Source organism: Anopheles maculipalpis, chromosome 3RL (genome assembly GCF_943734695.1).
Source record: "Anopheles maculipalpis chromosome 3RL, idAnoMacuDA_375_x, whole genome shotgun sequence".
Lineage (NCBI taxonomy): Eukaryota > Metazoa > Arthropoda > Insecta > Diptera > Culicidae > Anopheles > Anopheles maculipalpis.
The window spans coordinates 84294451-84316057 of record NC_064872.1 but is presented as its reverse complement, the minus strand read 5'-3'; the positions used below and the strand labels follow the sequence as shown (position 1 = coordinate 84316057).

At 45.6% G+C, this 21607-nt stretch overlaps 5 protein-coding genes across 7 annotated transcripts in view; 4 read left to right on the top strand and 1 right to left on the bottom strand.

Moving 5' to 3' along the window:
• The window catches only part of LOC126563414 (uncharacterized), a 111752-nt gene extending 98545 nt beyond the window's left edge, over positions 1-13207 (top strand). The window contains exons 1-3 of one of the 3 annotated variants that reach the window (XM_050220055.1): positions 12381-12400; positions 12479-12596; positions 13059-13207. In XM_050220055.1, coding sequence (XP_050076012.1) covers positions 12482-12596; positions 13059-13207 — 264 coding nt within the window. In that variant the 5' untranslated portion in view covers positions 12381-12400; positions 12479-12481. Of the gene's footprint in view, positions 1-12380; positions 12405-12478; positions 12597-13058 lie in introns of those variants that run through there. The other 2 variants (XM_050220056.1, XM_050220057.1) reach the window with 2 other exon arrangements.
• The window catches only part of LOC126561486 (diacylglycerol kinase 1), a 483147-nt gene that overhangs the window by 131700 nt on the left and 329840 nt on the right, over positions 1-21607 (top strand). The gene's annotated exons all lie outside the window — the stretch shown is intronic.
• On the top strand, positions 7018-10607 carry LOC126561789 (adhesive plaque matrix protein-like). Its single transcript, XM_050218108.1, has 4 exons — positions 7018-7054; positions 8378-8644; positions 8733-10466; positions 10555-10607. Exons 1-4 carry the CDS (start codon positions 7018-7020, stop codon positions 10605-10607), a joined length of 2091 nt encoding a protein of 696 aa, XP_050074065.1.
• LOC126562814 (nicotinamide riboside kinase 1) lies at positions 13728-14545 on the top strand. The gene has a single exon (XM_050219401.1). The coding sequence runs from the start codon at positions 13750-13752 to the stop codon at positions 14542-14544; it is 795 nt and encodes a 264-aa protein (XP_050075358.1). The 5' UTR covers positions 13728-13749; the 3' UTR covers position 14545.
• Positions 18985-21035, bottom strand: LOC126561785 (probable serine/threonine-protein kinase kinX). Its single transcript, XM_050218103.1, has one exon. It carries the CDS (start codon positions 21022-21024, stop codon positions 18985-18987), a length of 2040 nt encoding a protein of 679 aa, XP_050074060.1. The 5' UTR covers positions 21025-21035.

Here is a 21607-nt window from a genome sequence, read left to right as displayed (position 1 = left end):
ATCGGGGAGTCACGTGGCGTGGCAAGGTTGGAGGTTTTTTATCGTTAATGCCGTGATTAATTGGCCATATTTAAGCGGTGTGGTGGAGGCAAAATGGTTTACCTTTTTGGCTCGCTTTTTTTTTTTGGCTAACTAATGTGAGCCGATTATTGTGCGGGGGAGGTAAGTAGCAAGGGAGGGGGGGGGGGGGGAACGTTAAGTGAAAGAAAATCACGTTGCGCAACGTCAACGTCACGGGTTGAGGGATTTTTCATTTTCCTGTAAAGTTGCCATAAGATGGATCCGTTACAGCCGGAAAATGTTATTATGCTCAAGCTGCATTATGGTTTCGCCGGGTGACTAATTACCTGAGAGGGGTACGTTTGTTTCTTTCGATTGATGATCGAATAGGTTGTGTTTTTGACTTTGTTTCTTTCGAAAACGATCTTTTTATGTGTTATTTTTTAAATGTATTTCCACATTTCATTTTTTAATACATAAGAAAAGCTGTATAATCTTACCTTTACCGAATTTTGTTTTATTTTAGTTTCAAATTTTAACGCTTAATAAGTATGTATTAATTCTCTATTAGTACTTTCGTCATTTTAAAAGTAAAGTAAGGCTGCAATATACCATTTTTAAATTCAAATTCAAGCACTCTTTATCTGTAAATCGACAGCAGATCGAAAACTGGCCTCGCTCTAGTAACCCACAAGAACATTATTACTGCGCTGCTCCATCATTTCGAGCTATTCCCGTGCACGAATATTCCCAACGGAATGCTTCACTATGAATTGGGTTACTGTGCGCCATCCGCTAAGAGGTATCTGCCGAAAATTGTACCCTTTTCCCTAAGTCGTTCTTAAGCCATTCCTTAACCTCTGCGCCCGCTGGTAGTTGTGTGAGTGCGCATATTTTAACACTTCAAATCCATCCCCCAGCAGAAAGTGACCACCAAAAATGATGCCGTTAAACTCCTCCCCACTATCCGATGATGCTGCTGCCGATGACCGTCCAAAAAGGAAACATTTCATTAGCCTCGAAAGTAAAAGAAAGACCGTTGAGGTGAGCATCAAAAGAGAAGTAAGCAAAAAAAACATCGCGAGCAAAACGCCCTCGCAACCGTGGTAAACCCTCTCAACGACAAACGGGCACTTACGCACCAACACACACACAGAGAGAGACACTCAAAGAAGCAATTGAAATGAAGCTGCCGAAATGCGCTGCGGAAAACTTTGACTGGAAGCCTCAATCGGTTGAACTTTTGGCGTCTAGGCCACGTTTAATGGTTGGCGAGGAGATGATCGTATCGCGGGTTCGAAGGCATTTGCCAAAAATCATGTCAATGTAATTGGGCCAAATCGGTTTTCTTTCACCATTATTTTTTAACCGCTTCGCTGTACTTATGCTTGCTGCAAGTAGTAGCAGTTGGCTGATAAAGAGGAATCAGAAAGAAAAGGTCAGTCGAAAGAAAAACCCACACACACACACTCAAAAGACAAATGGGGATCTTGGTGTGTTTTTGCTCAGCAAGCAATGAATTTCTTTCACCACTTGTGCAGTTTGAGAGAAGAAAAAGAAAATTGCAACCTTTCTTTGTTATATGTTGCGAAAATTGAGTCAGGCACGTGGAACTACATACGTTGATGGAGAGCTGCAACTGTTCACCTTGCGTAGGGAGACATAATTTAACATCGCGATCTCGAGATAAAACATCGCACGGCGTAAAATGATCGTGAGGATCGTAAGTGCGCACACAGATGCTATTTGCTGGTTGGCACACTTAATTTCGTGACTTATTTCTATTTTTAAATACTTATACAGTTTGTAGATAAATATATTGTCAACCTCTCGAAAGCTTTTACGTTTCGCCGCGCTGCGCATTGCGAACCAAAGACTAATTAAATGAAAGCCTAAATTAAACGATTACGATTTTAAAAGGCAAAACGTGTGGATAATTCCATCCTGATAAAGCTAAATATTTTGAAATATTTTATCCGTTGTTCTCCTTCAATTTAAACCGAATCGTGATTAATTCGTTAGCTTCTGAAACGAATGGATAGGCGTACAAATCTCATCCGGGACAGATACGAGTAACGTCATAAAAGCGCAAAAAAGGCAGCTCAAATCCCTTAATCTTTAAACTTATCTGAATAGTAAAAATGCAGATTGGATTGTTTGAAATTATACAACAAAACATAGAAAAGTTAAAGCTTTTATGCTTTTTAAAGAGTCGAACAATCATTTAAATACCCAACAGTGTAAAGTACGATACGAAAACTTACCAAAAATTCGAACAAATCATCATCAAATAATCTTGTGTATATTAAGTTCAATTAAAGCGGATGCTTTATGGTACATCTTACCAACAAAGTCACACAAAAGCCTCAACTTCAACGCAACTTTACACTCGTTCGGTGTTGGTTAGTGATGCTAATCCCTTTCGCCATACAATCCCAACATAGCACCCTTAACAAGCACTGTTTTGATTGGCATCGATCAGAAGCCTTTCTAATGAGATGAGATCGCCTCCGGCATTCCCTAACCTCATTCGTCCAAGAACACTCGTGCACACGATTTCCCGCAGAGCAGAGCAGTGCTTTTGGAGCAGCACTTGGAGGGCTAAAAAGAAAAACAGACACACACACACGCAACGCAAACGCTCATCCCACCTTTGGGAGACGTTTATCCCGATGTCGATCGACATCTTCTTCTTGAGATGTCCATCAGGGACACAAATAACTTCATGCATAGTTGCGTCTCTCGAAGACCGTTTTAACGTTTCCTAAGGGGGCAAGTGTTGTTTGTTCCGTTGCGGTTAAGAGGTGTCTGCCTGATGCCTGTTTGTGTTTTGATGATTGGGAATTTCCTGCTTTTGATTTTGATGCTTCAAACAAAATAGCAACAAGTAATAAAGGATGCAACAATCCAAATCACTCTCTTTTATATGCACACACACACACACAGACGCGCGCACCGAGCTGTAGAAAGTGATGAGCAAGGTCTTGAGTTTCTACGCTTCAAACCTTTTTTTTCCGGACGATCGTGTCGATCTTCCGCACATTTTGATGCCCTGGTGAAAATGAAAGCGCACCACGAAAAATCACACACATCATTACCCGGGCCCGGTGGCAGAAAACTTTATTTTCTTGCTCCAAATTATTGATCCACACATATCCACACGCCACGCGGCCACCTTAAGCAAACGCAGCCTGCAAAGTTCGCGAGGTAGATTTTGGGGTGGAGCGTTTTTTTTTGTGATGCATTGGCGCCAAGTATGATGAAAAGGTGAAGCAACTCACACCGATAGCATGCATAATTACTATGATTGCAGTAATTGATTGCTGCCAGGACATTACAGTTGGCAGTGGTGAAAGCTTGCCCAGTGTCGGTGGTTTGAGATTCCGTTCCGTGTGAGGTTTTTAATGTAAATGTTGGTGGGTGGTGTAGGTTGTCACAAAAGAAATTTTCCAGAACTCATAAGGACACTTTCAACGATGATATTTTGTTAAAGACCTTGTACATGCGTTATTTAGTTAATACAGAAAGAGCAGTCACTTATTATTACAATGCGTAAAATGCAGTTTCACAGACAGTCATCGTTACGAATCTTTTGATCTCTTAACTTATTTACTTTGAAATTCGCAATTGAAATTTGCTCATTATTTTTGCTTGGACACGATCCAAACCTTCTATAATTCATTGATGTCTTTCTCACTTTCAAAAGTCATTCAAAATGAGCAAACCAAACAACTCAATCGTTAACTTTGTGCTTAAATCCACCTTCAAGTTCACCTGCGATTAAAAATTAAAAGTGTTTTAGAAACCTTTTAATTAAATCTGCACTTAAACGGATGCATATGTTTAACCATAAATCTTCCTTTTATACCAACCAGAAGTATCTATGGCTGATTTTTCCTTTATAAGTTCAAACTTTACTCAGCAAAATCTAAAAAAAAGCTTTTCCCGTGCTTTACTGATCGGTAGAGTCGGCTGGAGTTTTTCTCTTCATTTTCGCTCGCAAGATCACACGTGGAAAAAGTTTTTACCATTAGCTGTTTTTTTCTTCTCATAATTAACTCCCCGGGCTGGGGATGAGGTACCCCCAAACAAACAAACATACACGCGTGTGCACCCATCCCGCCAGACCACACAGACAAAACCGGCGAATGCGCATACAGTTTTCGGCAGCCGTGGGGAGAAAACCCCATAACGGCACACCATCGGAAATGTGCGGCAGAGAAAGTGATCGTGTCTGACCTCAAATTTAATTTCGATAATGCACCTGTACGATCTTCTCTTGTTGCCTGGAGTAAACCACTCACACACACACAAGAAGCTGAAGAAAAATGAAGCAAAAAAACCCTGCAAAAGCACACAGAATTTCGGTGTTTTTTTTTTATTTTCGCCAACGTTATTCATAGATGCTGCAGTATATGAGTGTATTGGGCCGTTGGTACATTTTCAATTAATTTTCCCCCTCGCAGATGACTCCGAACCCCATTAAAACGGTTTCGTCTGTCCTGTTTCAGGTGCGTTGAATTTTTCTTTCCGTCGGAGCGCAGATGGCAGGAAAATCGAAACAATTAATGCGTGTTTAAGACGCATCGACCCGTCGCCGGTAAGCGCCATCCTTTACCGTTTTGGAGTTAATAATAAAACAACAACAAAATAAAAAAAAATCCTCTCTCCTTCCTTCCCCCTAAAAGAAAAACGCCAGTGAAATGAGAAAAAAGGGTTAAATGAAATCAGGAAAGACTTCATATCAAAGCAGATTGGCTTAGGGGTTTGCTATCTGTTTAACGGAGCTGCTAATGTTGATTGCAGACGTGGAAAACGACAAATTCAAGTCTATCCGTGCCCGATCGGTTTACCGGTGTCACCGGTAAATACTCACGTCGAGATGGTTTCAATTAAATTCATCCATATTCCGTTTACTTTCTTCCAAATTTGTAACATGCTCAATCGTTTTAACGATGCACAGCGAGTTTGACCGATGTTTGGCGATAATTTTTTGGGTCACTGTGACGAATGAAGCTTTGTTTGAGCGTAAACATGTGATCAAATACTAGTGGCACGATGCTAAAATATTATGTATTCAATTTTAAAAGTTTTGATTAACGTTTGTTTGGCACTCAAGAAAATTATTAAATAAAAAACAACAAGAGTGTGTTTCTTAACAAGAGTGTGTATTTCAGTAAAACACTCACAAAAATAAACTAGAAGAAATTTGAAATATTTGACTCGCCGCTTTAATATGCTTGTAAATTTAAAATTTCAAATAAAAACATTAAGGAAGGATAAATTCATCATTCAGGAAGGACAATTCATTAAGGAAACAAATGTTAAGATAAATACAACAGAGCATAGTAAAAATTACATAGAGTTTTTTTTTTAATCGTATAATATGTCCTGAAAGGATTGTTTGAGGAAGAAAGACACAGTTGTTACCGAAATTTTGGTCCAAAAATATATAAAAACATATAAGTCTGACAATTTTGATAGATCAACTTGCAAGTAATAGTTAAAAACAATTATAAGACGTGGCTACGCTACTAATGCGAAATAAACAGGTAATCATAACAGAAAACAACACAAAATGATCACAACAAATGAATGGCACTGATCAAAGCGTGTAACGAATTGTCACTGAAAACCCTCAAAACAATCGTTTTGTTACAGATAAATCTAGTGTTCCAATTAACGTTTTACAGAAATGTATAAGCTTGTTTTCATCGCTCACAAATTTTTCTTTGAAACCTCTGCACTTGGTGGAGCTAACACTAATTCGACAATTAATTTCTGTCAACAAGTTCGGTCGCTGCAGTTTCCCTTTTTTCCCAATTGTGTACAATAGGTCATTTTACTTTCATTCCCATTGATCTGTATTCGAATTAAAAATCAAAGTATTTGTTTTCTCCTGCTCGAAACCTTCCTATCGCAATAAATCAAAAAGGCTTTATCTATCCGTCCATTATAGTACAAATAGCGAAGGTAAACGACGTGGTTTGTTAAATATTGGTGAGAAATATTGTGTTACTTTAATGCTTCCGTATTCGGTTACGTACGCTGTCCAAAAAGCAACATAGACACCACATAGAAACGCACACAAGAGCACGCAGGAGAAAGAATTTCCCCGCTTTTCCTATCGTGCGTACCAACGATTACTACCCCACCGAAACGGCTGGAATGAGCTCGAAAGAAAAGCTCTTCACCGGCGACCGTAGCAAACCGCAGCTTGAACCGGGCCCGATCTTCGAACCGAACGGTGTCAAGAAAGTGGAGATCAAAGCGAAGATCGAAAATTCAGCTCCGATCATCGGGCGGGAGAAGGGTGCGGTTTGGGGGATCGTAAACGTACGCACACACGCTCCTCGGGGTGGCGCCCGAACGCATAAAGGAAAACCACCCTTTTTTTTTTTTTTTTTTTTTTTGGGGTTCGGGGGGAGAAGCGCGAAAATGTTTCAAAATTTTGTTCACCTTCCCGTGGAAGGTTTATTCATTGGCCAACGCTTGCCCGGGACGGTAACCGTGCACGCCGGTAACACACGGATGATTGTGTCCGACAGTGGATGTAAGGGTGGATTTTTCTTCGCCGTGAACCTGTGAAAAACAAGCGCCCCGTGTTAGTGTGAAGCAAGGAACTCAAAAGTGACAGTGTGAAAAGGCAGTGCAAGCTAATGAAAAAAAGCTTTCGCTTGAAAAGTGCTCCAAACTAAATGAAAAGTGTAACCACGGATTCTAGCAAACGTTAACGAGGAACAAAATTGGAAAACTATTAAACAAAACGAAAAGTTGTGATAAAAGTACGGGTCTGTATAAAAAAAACGTCATTTTGTGGTGACTGGTGCATCGTGCTGACGCCCCGCCGAGTGTAAAAGACGTCCAACAAAAGGTGAAGCTGGAAATTAATTTTCACGTGTGAACACTAATCAGAATCGCGCGAGCCGTAAGAAGACATACGCGTGGTGCCCACCTGTTCCTTATATACTACATTCTCTCGCCACAATCTACGGCAGAAAACGAAGAAAAACAATCATGCGATCCTTGTGCTGGGTGTTTCTACTGGTGGCAGGTAAGGAAATGGGGGCGGAGGCTTTAGACGGCTGTCTGTAGACGGGCGCGGCAAGAAGAAAGTAATTTAAAATGTGTCTCAAGCGCGTTCGTTCGCGGATTTTTGCATACCACGTGCTCAGGATCGGTTGGGATTGTAGACGACGGAGGAACTCATTATTTCAAATTACTTCGTTTAGTTCGTTTCTGGTGGTTTTCTGTTTGTTGTTTTTTTTTTAATTTCTTTTGCCTTCTGTATTTCATCATCTGGATTTTTTTTTGAGTGTTTAAGATGGCATTTTCAATTAATTTTTTAAATCTTTGCGATGCTATTTGTACCATTATGCTGTTTGCTTCATAAACGTCTGCAGCTAACTAGAAATATTGGGTTTTTCTTTCTGAATTTATACACGATTAGTAGTCTTTAAATTAAAAACAAACTCCGGTGCAGATTAAGCTTCTGGTTTAAAAAAAAGGAAAAGATTTGAATCTCTTACCCTGAAACCAAATATCTTAGTGTAACCTTGCATACAGTTGTCATTCCTATATGCTTAAGAAAATATAATCAATTGAACTGAAGAAAAGATTGTAGTGTCCTAGAAATCTCGGTTCAGTTAAACAAATGGTTTTCGAGTTCACTATGAGGTTTATAGGATTTATATTTACTGTCAATATAGATACCATAATATCATTACTATTTTTCATACTTATCACAAGTTTATCCAGTAACGAAAGAAAGGTTAGATTAAATAAAAATGAGCCTCGAAGTGTGACAAGAAGAACTGATAAACAGGAAAATATTAGAAAATTAAATTTAAGATCACAAAATTAAGACCAGATAAATTGAAAGTAGCTTAACAACTTGAACCATAGAACAAGAAAACTGTTATAAAATTGGAACGAATAAAATTTGCATCGACAAGCTTCACAGACAAGGTTTGCACTTAAATTGAAATACTTTCATACTCATTAAGTTCTTTACTAAACGAAACTTTATTTGGTTCCAATCATAATCGTACATCATAGTATCTTTTTATCTTGCTCCTAGTATCGTTAAAACCGAGTGCTTTTCTTAATTTCTACTGAAATTTTAAATACTTTTGAGGGCAGCCCAGTAAAGTTTTTAATAAATGTAGATCAATCATGCCGCGTACAATCGAAAAGCCCATAACTGTTTGTAATATTAATTGAAACTGATGATAATTGTGCAAAAATAATCCTTCAAATAGGATAAATAGCAGCAAACATTATCTATACCAATCGATTATCATCGCCAATCAAATTCCAATCTTTTCCATACCTCTCTCCGGAAAGAAATAATTAGCCAAACTTTCTTGATTTTCAGCGCCACTGGTACTGGCAGACGAAAAGCTAAAGAAACCATCACTGATAGCAGCACCGTCGGTAGCATCTGCATCAAAGATCGCCGACAGTGTGGCTAGCCCTAGCGTTACCGAGTACAAAAAAACTCTTATCCGCAAGCCGAAGCGATCGAACGGTGAAATACCGCTGCTGATCATTCGTCCCGTAGAAAAGCGACGCAAGATCTACTTCAAGGAGCCGACGGTTAAAATCGCTTCCGGTGGAGTTGCAACGTATGGAACCTATCCTGGTAAATTTATGGTGCTTCTTTCGATTGTACATCGATCGTATTACTGAATTGGACGCAATTCCTTTTTTTTTTGTTGTCCAATTTGCAGAGCTCCATACGAGTGACGGCGAGATGTTTACGCTCGAACACATGCTGCCCATCCTGAGCCTGGAAGGAATGCTGAAGGGTTTCTCCAAGCATGGTCCGAACCACTTCGTACCCTCGCCACAGTTCAAGCCGTCCGACATCCATCATCTGGTGGCACCGCAGAAGACGAAGGAAGAGTACCATCATCAGCTGGCCCCGCTGAAACCGAGCCAGCTTCTATCCATCTCGCACAAACCTGCAGAGGCCGTACCGGCGCAGACGCTACCATCGCCACCACCACCAAACTACGTACCGGCCGTAAATTCTGAAGATCAACTACTGAAACTTGGTCAACCACAGCCTTCCTTTTCGCCCCTGGTACAGGAAAAACCGGCGTTCGTCAAGCCAGAGCAGCTGCCCCCGAGTTTCAACTTCAAGGTCCAGGAAGAGGTCAACGGTCACTACAAGGTAAATGCGATCCCGCTGTCGAAGCCATCCGAGGTCCATCATCCGGCACCGCATCATCACTACCCATCGTCGCCCTCGTCCCCATCCGGTGGCGCTACCAGTTACGTCGGCAGCCAAGGGAAGCCCCAAACGCAACCGCTTTACATCCATGCAGCTCCAGTTCCATCCGGCGATCACTCGTCTAACAAGTGGCAGGAGATCCCCAAGAAGCCTCAAGTATCTGTGTCAACAAACTACTACCATCCAAAAACGATCGTTGCCGAGCAGGAGCTATCGCAGCACACGAAGTCCAGCTACGCTCAGGCCCAGCAAGCCGTTCCTCCACAGCAACCGACCGTACAGACGCATCTGAGCTATTACTTCCCGAAGGAAGAGTCCGTACCGCAAACGCCGGTTCACCATCAGCACAACCATCAGTCGCAGGCAACGTCATACAGCAATGTTCAGGCCAGTGGAAGTGGACCGTCCAGTGAGCATCACGCTGACACACCGTCCGAGAAGCCCATCCACAAGACATACAGCTCGCACATTAAGCAGAAGTACCAGAAGCAGCATCAGCAGCCACACGTCTTTATCCAGAAGTACTTCGAGTTCCCGTCGAAGAATGGTGCCCACCAGAAGAATGTTGTGAACGAATTCCACGGTTCGCACGGCAATGAAACCGCAGACCAGCATCAGCATCTTCCGGAACCTCAAGCGTATGCTGCCCCGCAGTATCTGCCACTGCCGCAACCACAAGCCCTACATCAACCACAGCACGCTCCCGCTATGACAGGACCGGGTGCCCAAACGTTACATCTGCAGCTGCACCATCCCGTCCATCATCCCGTGCACCATCCGGTACATCATGGCGGTCCTGCACAAAGCTACTGGAAGTTTGGACGTCGCACACAGGAAAGCGCAGTCAAACCGGTAGTGGAGCACACGAACGAGCCGGACCACCACGATAGCCAACATGCTGCGTCCGGTGCAGTGTTGCGACAGGTCAAGCACACCACAGTGTCCATCAGTAGCTCAAGTACTGAGGCACCGGCAGCAACGGGCAGCAAGGACGCAAAGGATGGTCAGACAGCACAGGATCGCATCGATCAGGTTTCGCAGTCGACCAATGGGACCAATGCCAGTACAAGCGCACCGACACGAACACCGAAACAAATCCAGCACGGTTGTGAGCGACGCTGCATCCGCAACACTGTCGCACAGTCCTACGAACCCGTGTGTGGCACTGACGGTGTGACCTACTCGAACCGGGGAAAACTACGCTGTGCCCGAACCTGCGGAAATGATGGTAAGCAGGTCCGCAACGACCGCAAAAACACACTGCCTGATCTGACCGATACACGATATTATTATGATGATAATCTTTTCAATTTTAGATCTCGAGATTCGATCGTACGGCGAATGTACCACCAACACACGGAACCCATAACGTAGCACCGGAGCGCTGCTCTTAAAACAAACACGTTCCACCCGATAGATGATCATTTCCGCTTTCACTCGACGCAATCTACCATGGCGTTGCTGTTAACCTGATGCGGAAATCGTTGCTGCCAAACTATCGCGATCTTAATTTCGCTATTTTACACGATAAAAAAAAGCTCCGTGCAGAGGTGAAACGGAAAAACAATATCGGTCACAATAGTTACCAACGTTGATTGATAAAGGTGTTTTGTTGCAGAAGATTTTCTTTCTTATAACCCATTAAAGCTCGATCATCATCGATCAGGGGAAGTGTTATGACCTGGAGCTTGTACATCGATACTGATGCACGATAGTTTTGCGATACAATTTGCGGTCGTAAAAGAAGGAACACGTTTAGTGATGTATTTATTTATTGGCTCGCTGGGCCGTTATTTTGTTACCTTAGCTGATTTTTTCCTTTTCTTTTGGTGTACCATTTTTTTTTTTTGGTTTTTACAATCAATTCATTTACGTCGAATCGACTCATCCACATAAAAAACACACTCCTCATAGGTTGTAAGATTATTTTAATTACCTTGCATGAGGCTCGGGCGCGTTGGTAGGAGACGGTGCTAGAGCAGCAGAAGATATACAAATGAATAAAATGGTGATGATTGACAAAACAAAAGTAGCTAACTGGAAAGAAAGGCTTACTAAACGCCAGACATAATTGATTTTCTTGATGAGTTAATGACATATTAAAATATCAGTAATCGCTTATTTAGAATTCTACCACTCTGGAGAAGTCTAAACATTATATTTCTGGTTTTCTTGTCTCATCTCTGGATTACTAACAGATTGTAGACCCAGTAGTGGATCAGGCTGTTTGAAGGGACTTGGCGGAATGATTTATAATCGTCGAAATTAAAAGTGTTAACTCCGGGGAAGCGGTGGGGGGGCCATCCCTACATTCATCAGTCCGAGGCCCCAAGCAAAATTTTCTAAATTGAGCTACTACTGCAACGTTCCCAATATGGGTCCCCTGTTATAAAGCCCCTTAGACGAGGCAGCTGTCGGGGCCCTAGGCGGCCGCTTACACCGCCCCCCAATAGATCCGCTATAGTGCAGACCACAAGCGATATTTTCGTGGCAGTTGCAACTGCCGAAATATCCACCTTAGCTTAACGACCTTCTAGGTCACGGCGTCCATTGAATGACTTTCTAAACTTACTGATACCACGTCAGTCCTGACTACGGGGAAACGATTGGGACTTGAGCTTTGGTCCTGTTGTGGCAAGATTGGCATCTCACCACCGGCTCAACCCCTGATTCTAACTATTGCATTTGCCCAAGCCGCTTGACCCATCCCAGCCGCTGATTTAAACGAGCATTTTTAAATTTAAATTCTTAGAACACACGCTCCTATTTTAGTACTGAAGTTAATTTTGACCGATATTCATCCATTTTTCCACTGTTCCCGTAGCTGTCATTCCATCAACATCATGTGCTATAAAATCTCCATCGTTATGTGCTATAATTGTATTATTTTCATCTAAAATATTTATTTTCTGATAAAATCGCGTTGAATTTCAGTTTCCTGAGGTATTGTTTTGTTTATTTCATGAAATTTGTGCTTATCTCGAGACTTTTTACGCGCAAAAAAACTATTTGTTTACATCGCTACAGGATGTAAACAAACAAACAAGACGTCATCTGCGGCATGGCATTCATGTTTTCCTCCTTTCCTTCCCGTTTCAAGCGCGAACCGTACAATTGTGAGGCAATTACGAGTGCGTTCCATTGCAAATGCGATAAGATCAAACACGTTCGTGGCACTACCAAATCGAATCGTCCAAAATAGCATCAAAATAACGTTTTATTTTCGTACATTTTCCACAGTGAATGGCATCGAATGCGGCACTTGGGAAGCTGATTCTGGCGGCAACATTTAGCGCGTTCTTCTACTACGTCTTCTGGGTTGCGGTGCTTCCGTTCATGGTGATCGATGCGAGAGATGGTAAGTGGTTAAAGCCGTACGTTCTTATGCAAACAGCAAAAAATATGCTTCACCATCTTACTTCAAAACACACAAAAAAAAAACCGAAACTCCGTCTCCGGTTGTGTTTGTGTGCGAGTCGCGCAGCTTCACAGCAATTGATGGACAATAGCGCGGCGTGATTGTCGTGGTACAAAAATCAATCTAATGAATTACGCGCAAGCAGCAATCGTACTTGAGTGCTGGTGTTTGGCGAGCGACAACAAAAAAACGCTGTTCACCATATAACCTTGACGTGGGGTTCGGTTGCGTTTTACACGGTGACCCTCGGAGGGAAGCGCGTCAAGTGTTGCCTCCGTTCGTGTACGCGATTGATGGCGATAGCAGTGACGGTTCTAATTGGCTCTATTGCTACGGACGAATTGATCGTTGTCTGGTGCGTGATGCGATCGCTGACCTAACTCCATTTGTTTCCTTTTGCAGAAAGTTGGATCTATTCGCTGTTTCCACCGATGAAGTTTGCATTCCTCGTACCGGCAGTGTTCGGTGTGGTGCTAGTCGGTGGACTGTCGGCCTTTTCGTTGTATCATTTGCAGGACCAGCTCGGCATTCGATTCACCCGATCACTGTAGGTAAGTGTTCGTAGGCACACTATCGGATAGTCGATATCGTCGAAAGCATCTCCGTGTATCCAACTGGCCATTGACACGCTAGTTGCCGGTTGAAAAGTGCACGTTAATCTGTAGCTTAGATCTGTAGGCTCTGCAAATAGCTCTCGAAAGCCTCGCTATATGTCATAACAAACAAATACGGTGAAGCATCATCACACAACCAAAGATAAGAACATTCACTCACTGTTTACGTAGTGCCGTATTCGTCGAGCTAATGTTGGTATAGCCGAGCGTAATGGTTGGTCTACCACATGGCCAGAGAAAATGATAATAAACCGCAATCATATTCTCGTGCGATATTTTCTGTTGATCACGCGTTACCATCCCATGCCACCCGATCGTTCTTATCGCGCCGTTTCTAACGATTCATCCGCGGCAAAGGTAAACCCCTGGCCCTTGTCCTGTGTGTTCGTGCGGCTTAGTAAATAGTTTCTCATCCGCCAGTACGGTATCAACTTTAAACCGAGTGCTTTACTTTTCCTATCCCACAGGAACGCAGTACAATGGAGACGTGGCTCGTCATCGGAATATCGGGCGTAACGAACGGTGGCAAAACGACACTTGCCAAATCGCTCGAATCCTACTTTCTGGCCCATCTGAACAAAACATTCTTCAAGGAAAATCTCACCCTAAACAAGGTGGTTGCACTGTGCCAGGATGATTACTTCCTGCCGGTGGACAGTCCACAGCACGAGGTAATCAAAAAGCTTAACCACATCAACTGGGAGATACTGTCTTCGCTCGATATGGACCGCATGTGTCTGGACATTATGAAGCTGTTGGGCAAAAAGTTTATCCTGTACAACTGTCACCAGCTGCGACAGAGCTGCGGGGATGGTAGCGATATGGGCGAGCAGGTCGAACCGGTGGACGAGTACAATCTGTTTGCCGATCACTTCTTGAGCAACTTCCTGACCAAATACGATGAAAACGGTACCGGCGGGCGGACGACGAATTTAATTAAGAAATCAAAGAACGAATCGTACCAAAACATGAGCATTAAGATAAACATACTGCTGCTGGAAGGTTTCCTTATCTTTAACCATTCGTTTACGCGCGATCTGTGCAATGTAAAGTTTCACATCCATCTGCCGTACGAACGGTGCTATGCCCGGCGTATGCAGCGCGTGTACGATCCACCGGACGTGGTCGGCTATTTTGAGATGTGCGTGTGGCCAATGTACGAGAAGCACTATCGGGAGTTTAAGGGCCGGAAGGACATTTACGTGCTGAACGGTGAAATACCGCAGGAAAGCATCTTTAATTATGTGTTAAATTGCATTAAAGACTTACTGTAGGGTAGAGCAGTATGGTAACAGAAAGGCTAAACGGAAGGAGTTATTAGGAGTAAGCATGCTAAGCAAGTACAAGCGATCATCAATTGTGAACGATTCCACTAACGGGTTTTTGAAGAGTTCCTTAACACTGTAAGCTGGCTAGTTTTTTTAGGGTAGATTTTTAAAATGTGGTTTAAGCTATATACATACACCCGCACACCGATCCCAATGTATACATAAAGAAAACGGCACAGAGCACACTCCAGCTCTGCAATCTCTATAATTTCTGTTTGTACACATGCTTTGTTAACATATTGCACCTTTCACACGACACATCCGAATTTTGCGTCAAGCAAACTTTTTGCTTGTTACTTCCACGGAACGCGATACGAAGATACCGATCCATCAACTTGTTTCGATCAGCCAGCGTGTTCGGGGAAGGTGAACAACTTTACGAATCAGATATGCAAATAACTTTCTTTCTCATTTAACGTCCGTTAGCGTGATGAGGAGAATAGGAGTACGAACAAGGCGAAGCAATACACATTCAAAAGCATCGAGGCGCCGATTGATTTCATTTTTACTCTTTTGTTGATTCGTATGATTTGGGCCTGCGCGTGTGATTTGGGTTTTTTTTTTGCCTGTTCCCTAAAATCGTTTTCACCAGCGATTGTTGCTTCGCGGTATCCGGGGGGAAGAGATCATCGCGGCATCCGTTTGGTGGTAGAACCGGTTTTCGCACAAACTCTACGATCGTGCAATCACGCTTCAAACAACGCAATGCTGGGAAGGACGTGCGTAACTTCCAACTAAGGTTTAGCGGGAGACTATTACGTTCATTTTACTGTACGTGGTGCGCTCAGTTCTTAAATAGCTTGAGCGACGAGACACAGTGGAATAGTCCGGCACGCACCATAAATAGCATCAATTCGGGTTCGATCATTCGCACGCAATGTGCGGCTGTGGCTGGGCTCTACCGGTTGGAAGAAAGCAGTCAAATGAAACCGAAAGCTAAAATACTATCGCCCCAAAACTGTTTCGCCAATGGTGGATGCTCGGATCTGTTCGCGAAATGTTTAATTCATGCCTTTCCTGACAGAAGGTGGTGATCAGGTTTTTTAAGAGTGATCTGGTTGTTTAATTCGAATCGGCGAATCATTGATAGAATGGATGTTTTCCTTTTTGAAATCCTCCCCAGGACACACCATCGCATTCGTATTCGCAAAAGCGAAACGAACGGAACTTTCGCCCAAAAAAAACCGAAGGGTAAAGTGCATTAACCTCGGAGGAAACTTTCGTCGAAATCGAAATCGGATCAGCCCGCGCCCGGCTTGAACGTAGTGGCGAACGGATACTGACATCCTGGACGCTGGACAATTCCATTAGTCCACAATGTAAAGGTGCTTTAAATTAATTATTGCTACTTTAGCTCGTTTGCCCGATGCTGGTGGTGCAATTAAAGCTAGGGATCACGATTACTAGAGAGCAGCCTAGAACGAAGGCAGTTGATTGACAAGGCTTAATAAAATTCTCGTTTATCTCGCTAGCATCTAGCATCCAGAAAGGGGGGATGCTATCGACTGATGAGGCATGGCTTTTGCTCCCCATGGGGTCTAGGTTCGTGTGTTGCATTACATCGATTTTCTCCCCACAACTAGCCACAACGGCTCACATAAATCTCCACTGGATGTAGTGCCGTTGTATGTACGCGCATATGACACGTGTCCCGGTAACACCTTGCCGGTTGCCGTCTCCGGATCTACGGCTCCTACAGTACCTACAGCTCATAATCTGTTCTTCATCTTAAGAGCAGAGTTAACGATCCTTTGCCAACTTGCGGGAAGAAGATTTGCCTGTCTTGTTTGCCTGCGAAACGCGTCCAGACACACACACACACAAACGATCCGAGGTTCATTAACTTACTCCTATAAATCTTTGCAAAAATCCCATCCCGCTTCTACGCCACGCCGCCCGTATCCATTGGGGGCGCGAGGGCACGGTCGCACATTCGCAGCCAATTATATTATTATGTGATCACCAGCAATGGCCACCACACCACCGGCATCCGTTCTAAGGTGGAGAAGATGCATCACGCGGCAAGCTGGCGGTGGGTACACAATCAAGCCTCCGGGACACCCGATCGATGTCTAAACACGGGTTGGGTGCCCGGGCTGGGTGTGTCCATCTAAGGCATATTCTGTGTCAGTTTTCGCAAACCACTTACAGCCTAACAGCGTTTGTGTGAGTGTGTGTGTGTGTGTGTAACGAAGAACCTGGATCCCTAATGCGTGGTTTCGCCTCGTACGGTCGTGCCGGGTCATTGTCGAGGAGTGACTGTGGCAGAGATATTGAAGATATAATTTACAACCGACGGATGTGGTTCGGGCAAAAGGCATAAGGCAAAAAAAAAATAAGGTGGCAACATCACCACCATCTGAACGGAGAAACCTGTCCATTCGCACACGAAGCAATAGACAGACGATAGCAATTTGCGGAATTGGAAAGCCGGGAACCGGGCGAAAGGATACGGTCGGAATGATTATTTATGCTGCCTCGCGTTCCTTCTCTGCTTCCTTTTCGCGAAGGTTAGCGTCGTTTGCTTTGTACCGGTAGACAGTGAAATGGAGTTCTAGACGGAGTAGAGAGCATCGTGTGCATCACACGATTCAGGCACTAGCCAGGTCTGCCATCGGATAGTAACGTGTACAAGATTGTGGACTGTGACAGGACGATTTGCTGGCGGATTGGGCACCGGACAGAATTACATGTCAAAAAGATGTCGGAGATGGTGAGTTGTTATAAGCGAGGTTATAACATTCTGCACTTTGGGGATGATCGACTAGTGGAGGGACTCCAAGGGGAAGGTCTATTTCTTTCAAGATAAAACATAATACAAACACTGTACAAATGTAGCATTATCTTCAAAGAACTGTGCCCTCTTCAAAAGCTCTGAAACAACTCACACGTGAAAAACTACCCCTGTTTCGAATCCGAACACCGAGCACAGAGAGAACAATTGTCTGCTGCGCTTCTTCGCTTAGGGCACTTTCGTTGAACTTGAACTTGACCTTGACTTGCCCATACCCGATCGCCATCGTACATGCGCAAGCATCCAACAATTCTGCAACCCCCATTGAGCCTCCCCTCCCATTTACAGCGTAACACAATCGTTTGCGCATCTGGACCCTATCGGGCTTCTGTGGGTAAGCATCTCACCAACCGGACAGCCGGGGAAGGATGAGCATTCGGCGAGGAATCAATTTATTGGTCCAACCGTTGTTGTTGGGACGCTCGTCGTTGCTCTACCTCCTTACTCCAACACGGTTGGACCAAATGGGCCGTTTAGTGTGTCCGTAGATGGAAAAGGTGGAAAAGAAAATTGTCCGCCCGAGAATGGTCGTTGGTGCTGGGGTGGGGCGTGAGGCCATTCGCCCTCGGCGGACGACAAACAGCCCGGACCGGATCGTGTTGTAATGTGCGAGCAGTGCAATTATTTGCCGTTCCGTTTTAGTGCGGTAATTTCTAAGATCGTGCGGTGTGGATAAATTAAATACGTGCTGCTGTGGTCATTCCGTACATAACACACACACACTATAGCAAAGATAGAAGGAATCTGGGAAGAAAAACAGCAAAAATAAAAAGATAAGCTTCCGAAGACTTTCAGAGGGTTTTTTTTACAAATTTTTATACATTTTATTATTTTTTTTTTGTTTTCATACAATTTTTTTCTTCACGTTCGTATATAAACCTTGGCTTGGCGTACATTGTTGCACTGCATCGCCTCCTGTGCTTCTGTTATGCAATCTAGCATGCCCTGAACAATCCTCCCCATCCGGCTTCTCGTCGTCATTCTCTTCCAGCTATCCCGCTCTCGCTCTCTATCTCACAATCCCTTTCATTCTATTCCCTCTCCCTCTCTCACACGCATTCCCGATCGTTTATGTGCTTGTGTGTGCTTTTTCTTATGTGCTTTTTTCCATATCTTCCTACCGCTGAGAATCACAATGCAATAAATTAAGAAAAATAAAAATAAAATGAAGAAAACTTTCCCGCTTTCGTGCCATCTCCGGTTCTTCATCTGCTTCTTCCCTTGCTGCCCTTAAACCATCCCCCTTCCCGTCAGCGGAAAATGCACGGTCCGAACATTCCCAGGGATGGTTTTGCATGCGTTCAATAAATAAGTTAGGAAAAAAGCTTCTCCGTCACAACCCGTGCATCGGTTTCAACATGTCCTGGCACGAAGAACGATCGGTTTCTGCTTCTTGTTTTCTATGTGTGAGTGTTTTGTTTTGTCAGTGTGTCGTTGATGTCACTCGTGTTGTAAAAACATGGAAAGGAAAGTCTTTCGGGGCAGTTACATTCCTTAGAAAAAGAAAGGAATACACCGCGTCCTGCTGAACGCGGCATCGCGCTTATGGCTGCTGTGTGAGCTACTACTGCTAAACCTCTAGGACCCTCCATTTAGGCGGCTGGCGTTTCCTGGGGTGTATCGGCAGGAGCCGCACCCTCGGACTGGCTGCCCTGTGCTGGTGCGGTCGTCGGTCGGAAAAAGTTTTGTACACCCTGGACGATGTTCTGGATGGGGTTCGGTTGCTGCTGCTGCTGCTGCTCCGAGTTGGTGGCCGGTCGGTTGAACACCGATCCGACAGCATTCTGGACCTGCTGGATGATGTTGGGGCGGGTTGTCGCTTCCGCTTCAGCATTAGCGTTCGCCGCATTCGGGTTGAAGAAGTTCTGCACGTTCTGGGCGAGCTGCTGGACTAGGTTGGGTGCGCTGGTGGTACCGGCCGGGGCCGACTCATCTTGAGCGACTTCAGCGTTCTCGGCGGCAGGAGCGGCTGCGGCAGCTGGGGTGTTCGATGGGCGGTTCAACACCTGTCCGAGCGGAGTTGCCTGGATGAAGTTGTTCACCGGCTGGATAATCTGTTGGAGCAGATTTGGGCGAGTAGTGGAGCTACCCGTCTCCTGACGTACCTCGTTACCGCGCAGAGCCTGGTGTGGTTCAGCTTCGACTTCCTTCACCGGGACAAGATCTTCCGCAATCGGGACCGACTTGACGACGCCCGCCGGTTCTTCGACTGCCACAGGAGCTTCCTGCTTTTCCACGTTCTCAACCACTTCCGGTACAACGACGGCCTTTACAGCGGGAGCAGCAACGGCTTCCTTCTCCACAACGGCAACGGCTTCATCCTTCTTTTCCTCTTCGACCACCACAACGGCTGGCTCGTTGACCGCTTCCACGGGGGCAGCTTGGCGCAGGGATTCAACTGGAGCTACAACCTTCTCCTCAACCGCTTCCACCACTTTTTCCTCGGTGGCAGCAGCGGCAACGGCAGCGACAGGTTCTTCTACTGGGACAACCGGAGCAACGGAGCGGAGCGATTCAACCGGGGCGACAACCTTCTCCTCAACGGGCTCAACGGCAGCCACAACTTCAGCCACCTTCTCGACAGCTTCAACGGCGGCAACTTCCGGCACGGCAACGGTACGGAGCGACTCAACAGCTGCAACTTCCTGTACGGCGACGGCTGGCTTCTCTTCAGCAACGGCAACCACCTCCGGAACGACTTCGCTTGCTTCTGCAGCTACGACTGGCAGTACGGACTTGACCTGTGGCACAACCTGGGCCTCCTGCTTCTCAGCCACCTCAGCTACAACCGGGACAACGACGGCAACGGGCTCAGACACTTCAACTGCTGGTTCAACCGATTTGAGCGACTCTACTGGAGCTACTTCCGTTTCCTTTGCAGCCACAACAGCTTCTTCGACGACCTTCTCCTCGGCCTTGTCCAGAATCACTTCCGCGACGGTCTTAACGGCTGGTACGACGGTTTCCGGCTGCTGTTCCTCGATTTTCTCCTCCGCAACTACGACGGCCACGGGTTCAGCTACCTCCGCTACTGGGGCCACACTGCGCAGCGACTCAACGGGTTCAACCACCTGTACGGTTTCCTCCACCGGAGCGGCAACGTTCTCGACCACAGCGACGACAGGCTCGGCAGCTTCCGGCACGGGTTCTACACTGCGCAGTGACTCAACGGCAGCTGGTTCCTGCTCAGCAACGGCAGCTGGTTCCTGCTCAGCTACGGCAGCGGTGGCAACCGCCTCACTTTCCGGGACAAACTTTGGTTGCTGTTCGGCAGCGACGACCGCCTCCTCCACCGCCTGCACAACTTCGCTCTCCGGTACGACGGCATCGGCAACGACTTCCGCCACGACGGCCACCGGTTCCGCAACTTCAGCCACCGGTTCCGCAATGCTCTGGCTTTCGACCGGCTCGACCGTCTTCTCGACCGCAACCGGAGCGGCAGCCTCGACTTCCTCGACCGCCACCGGGATTTCGGCCCGCTTTAGCTCTGCTGGCTCCACGACCAATACCTCTTCGGCGGGAACCGCCACCACCGCTCCCACCTCATCCTCGCGGCCGACGCGCGTCAACGAAGCACTTAGCACACCGCCGACGGCACAGGCCAGCGCACAGATCAGCAAAAGCTGTCGCATTTTGTTTCGCTTTCTCGTTGCTTTCGACGCTCGTTCCGGTCTTGATCGATGGGTATGAAAGCTTGCGAGCGCGTCACGATCACGACAATGTTACTACACACAAAACGCACGCGTATTATGCGACCCTAGCGAGCGATTCCCAATTTATCACGGTCACAAAAGTTTTCGCTTCCTTGCTGTCCAACAGGATACGGGATGCTGCTGGTTGCTGCTGCTTCTGGTGCTGGTACGCTCGGCCGATCTGCACCGGGCCAATTAATGTATCCGACTGAATGTAAAATGAGAAAGAAGCTCGATTTTATATGGCCGAGCTCGTTGGCGGGCGCCCCTACGGGCAGCGGGACCCGAGGAGACGAGGCCGGGCACGCATGTAGGCGCCCGCACGCAGCCGATGACCCGTTAGCTGTCTTTTTTTCCCGACTCTTCTTTGCTTCCCTGTCCGCGTTTGCGGCCCCTTTTTGCGCTGCTCTTCGCCCTCCTTCCTTTCCCATTCCGGTGCGTCCCCGGGAGAGCGACCTGGACATTATCGTTGTCGCGCGTCGCTCGGTACGATCGTGCCATCCTGCTCGTGGATACAGGTTGC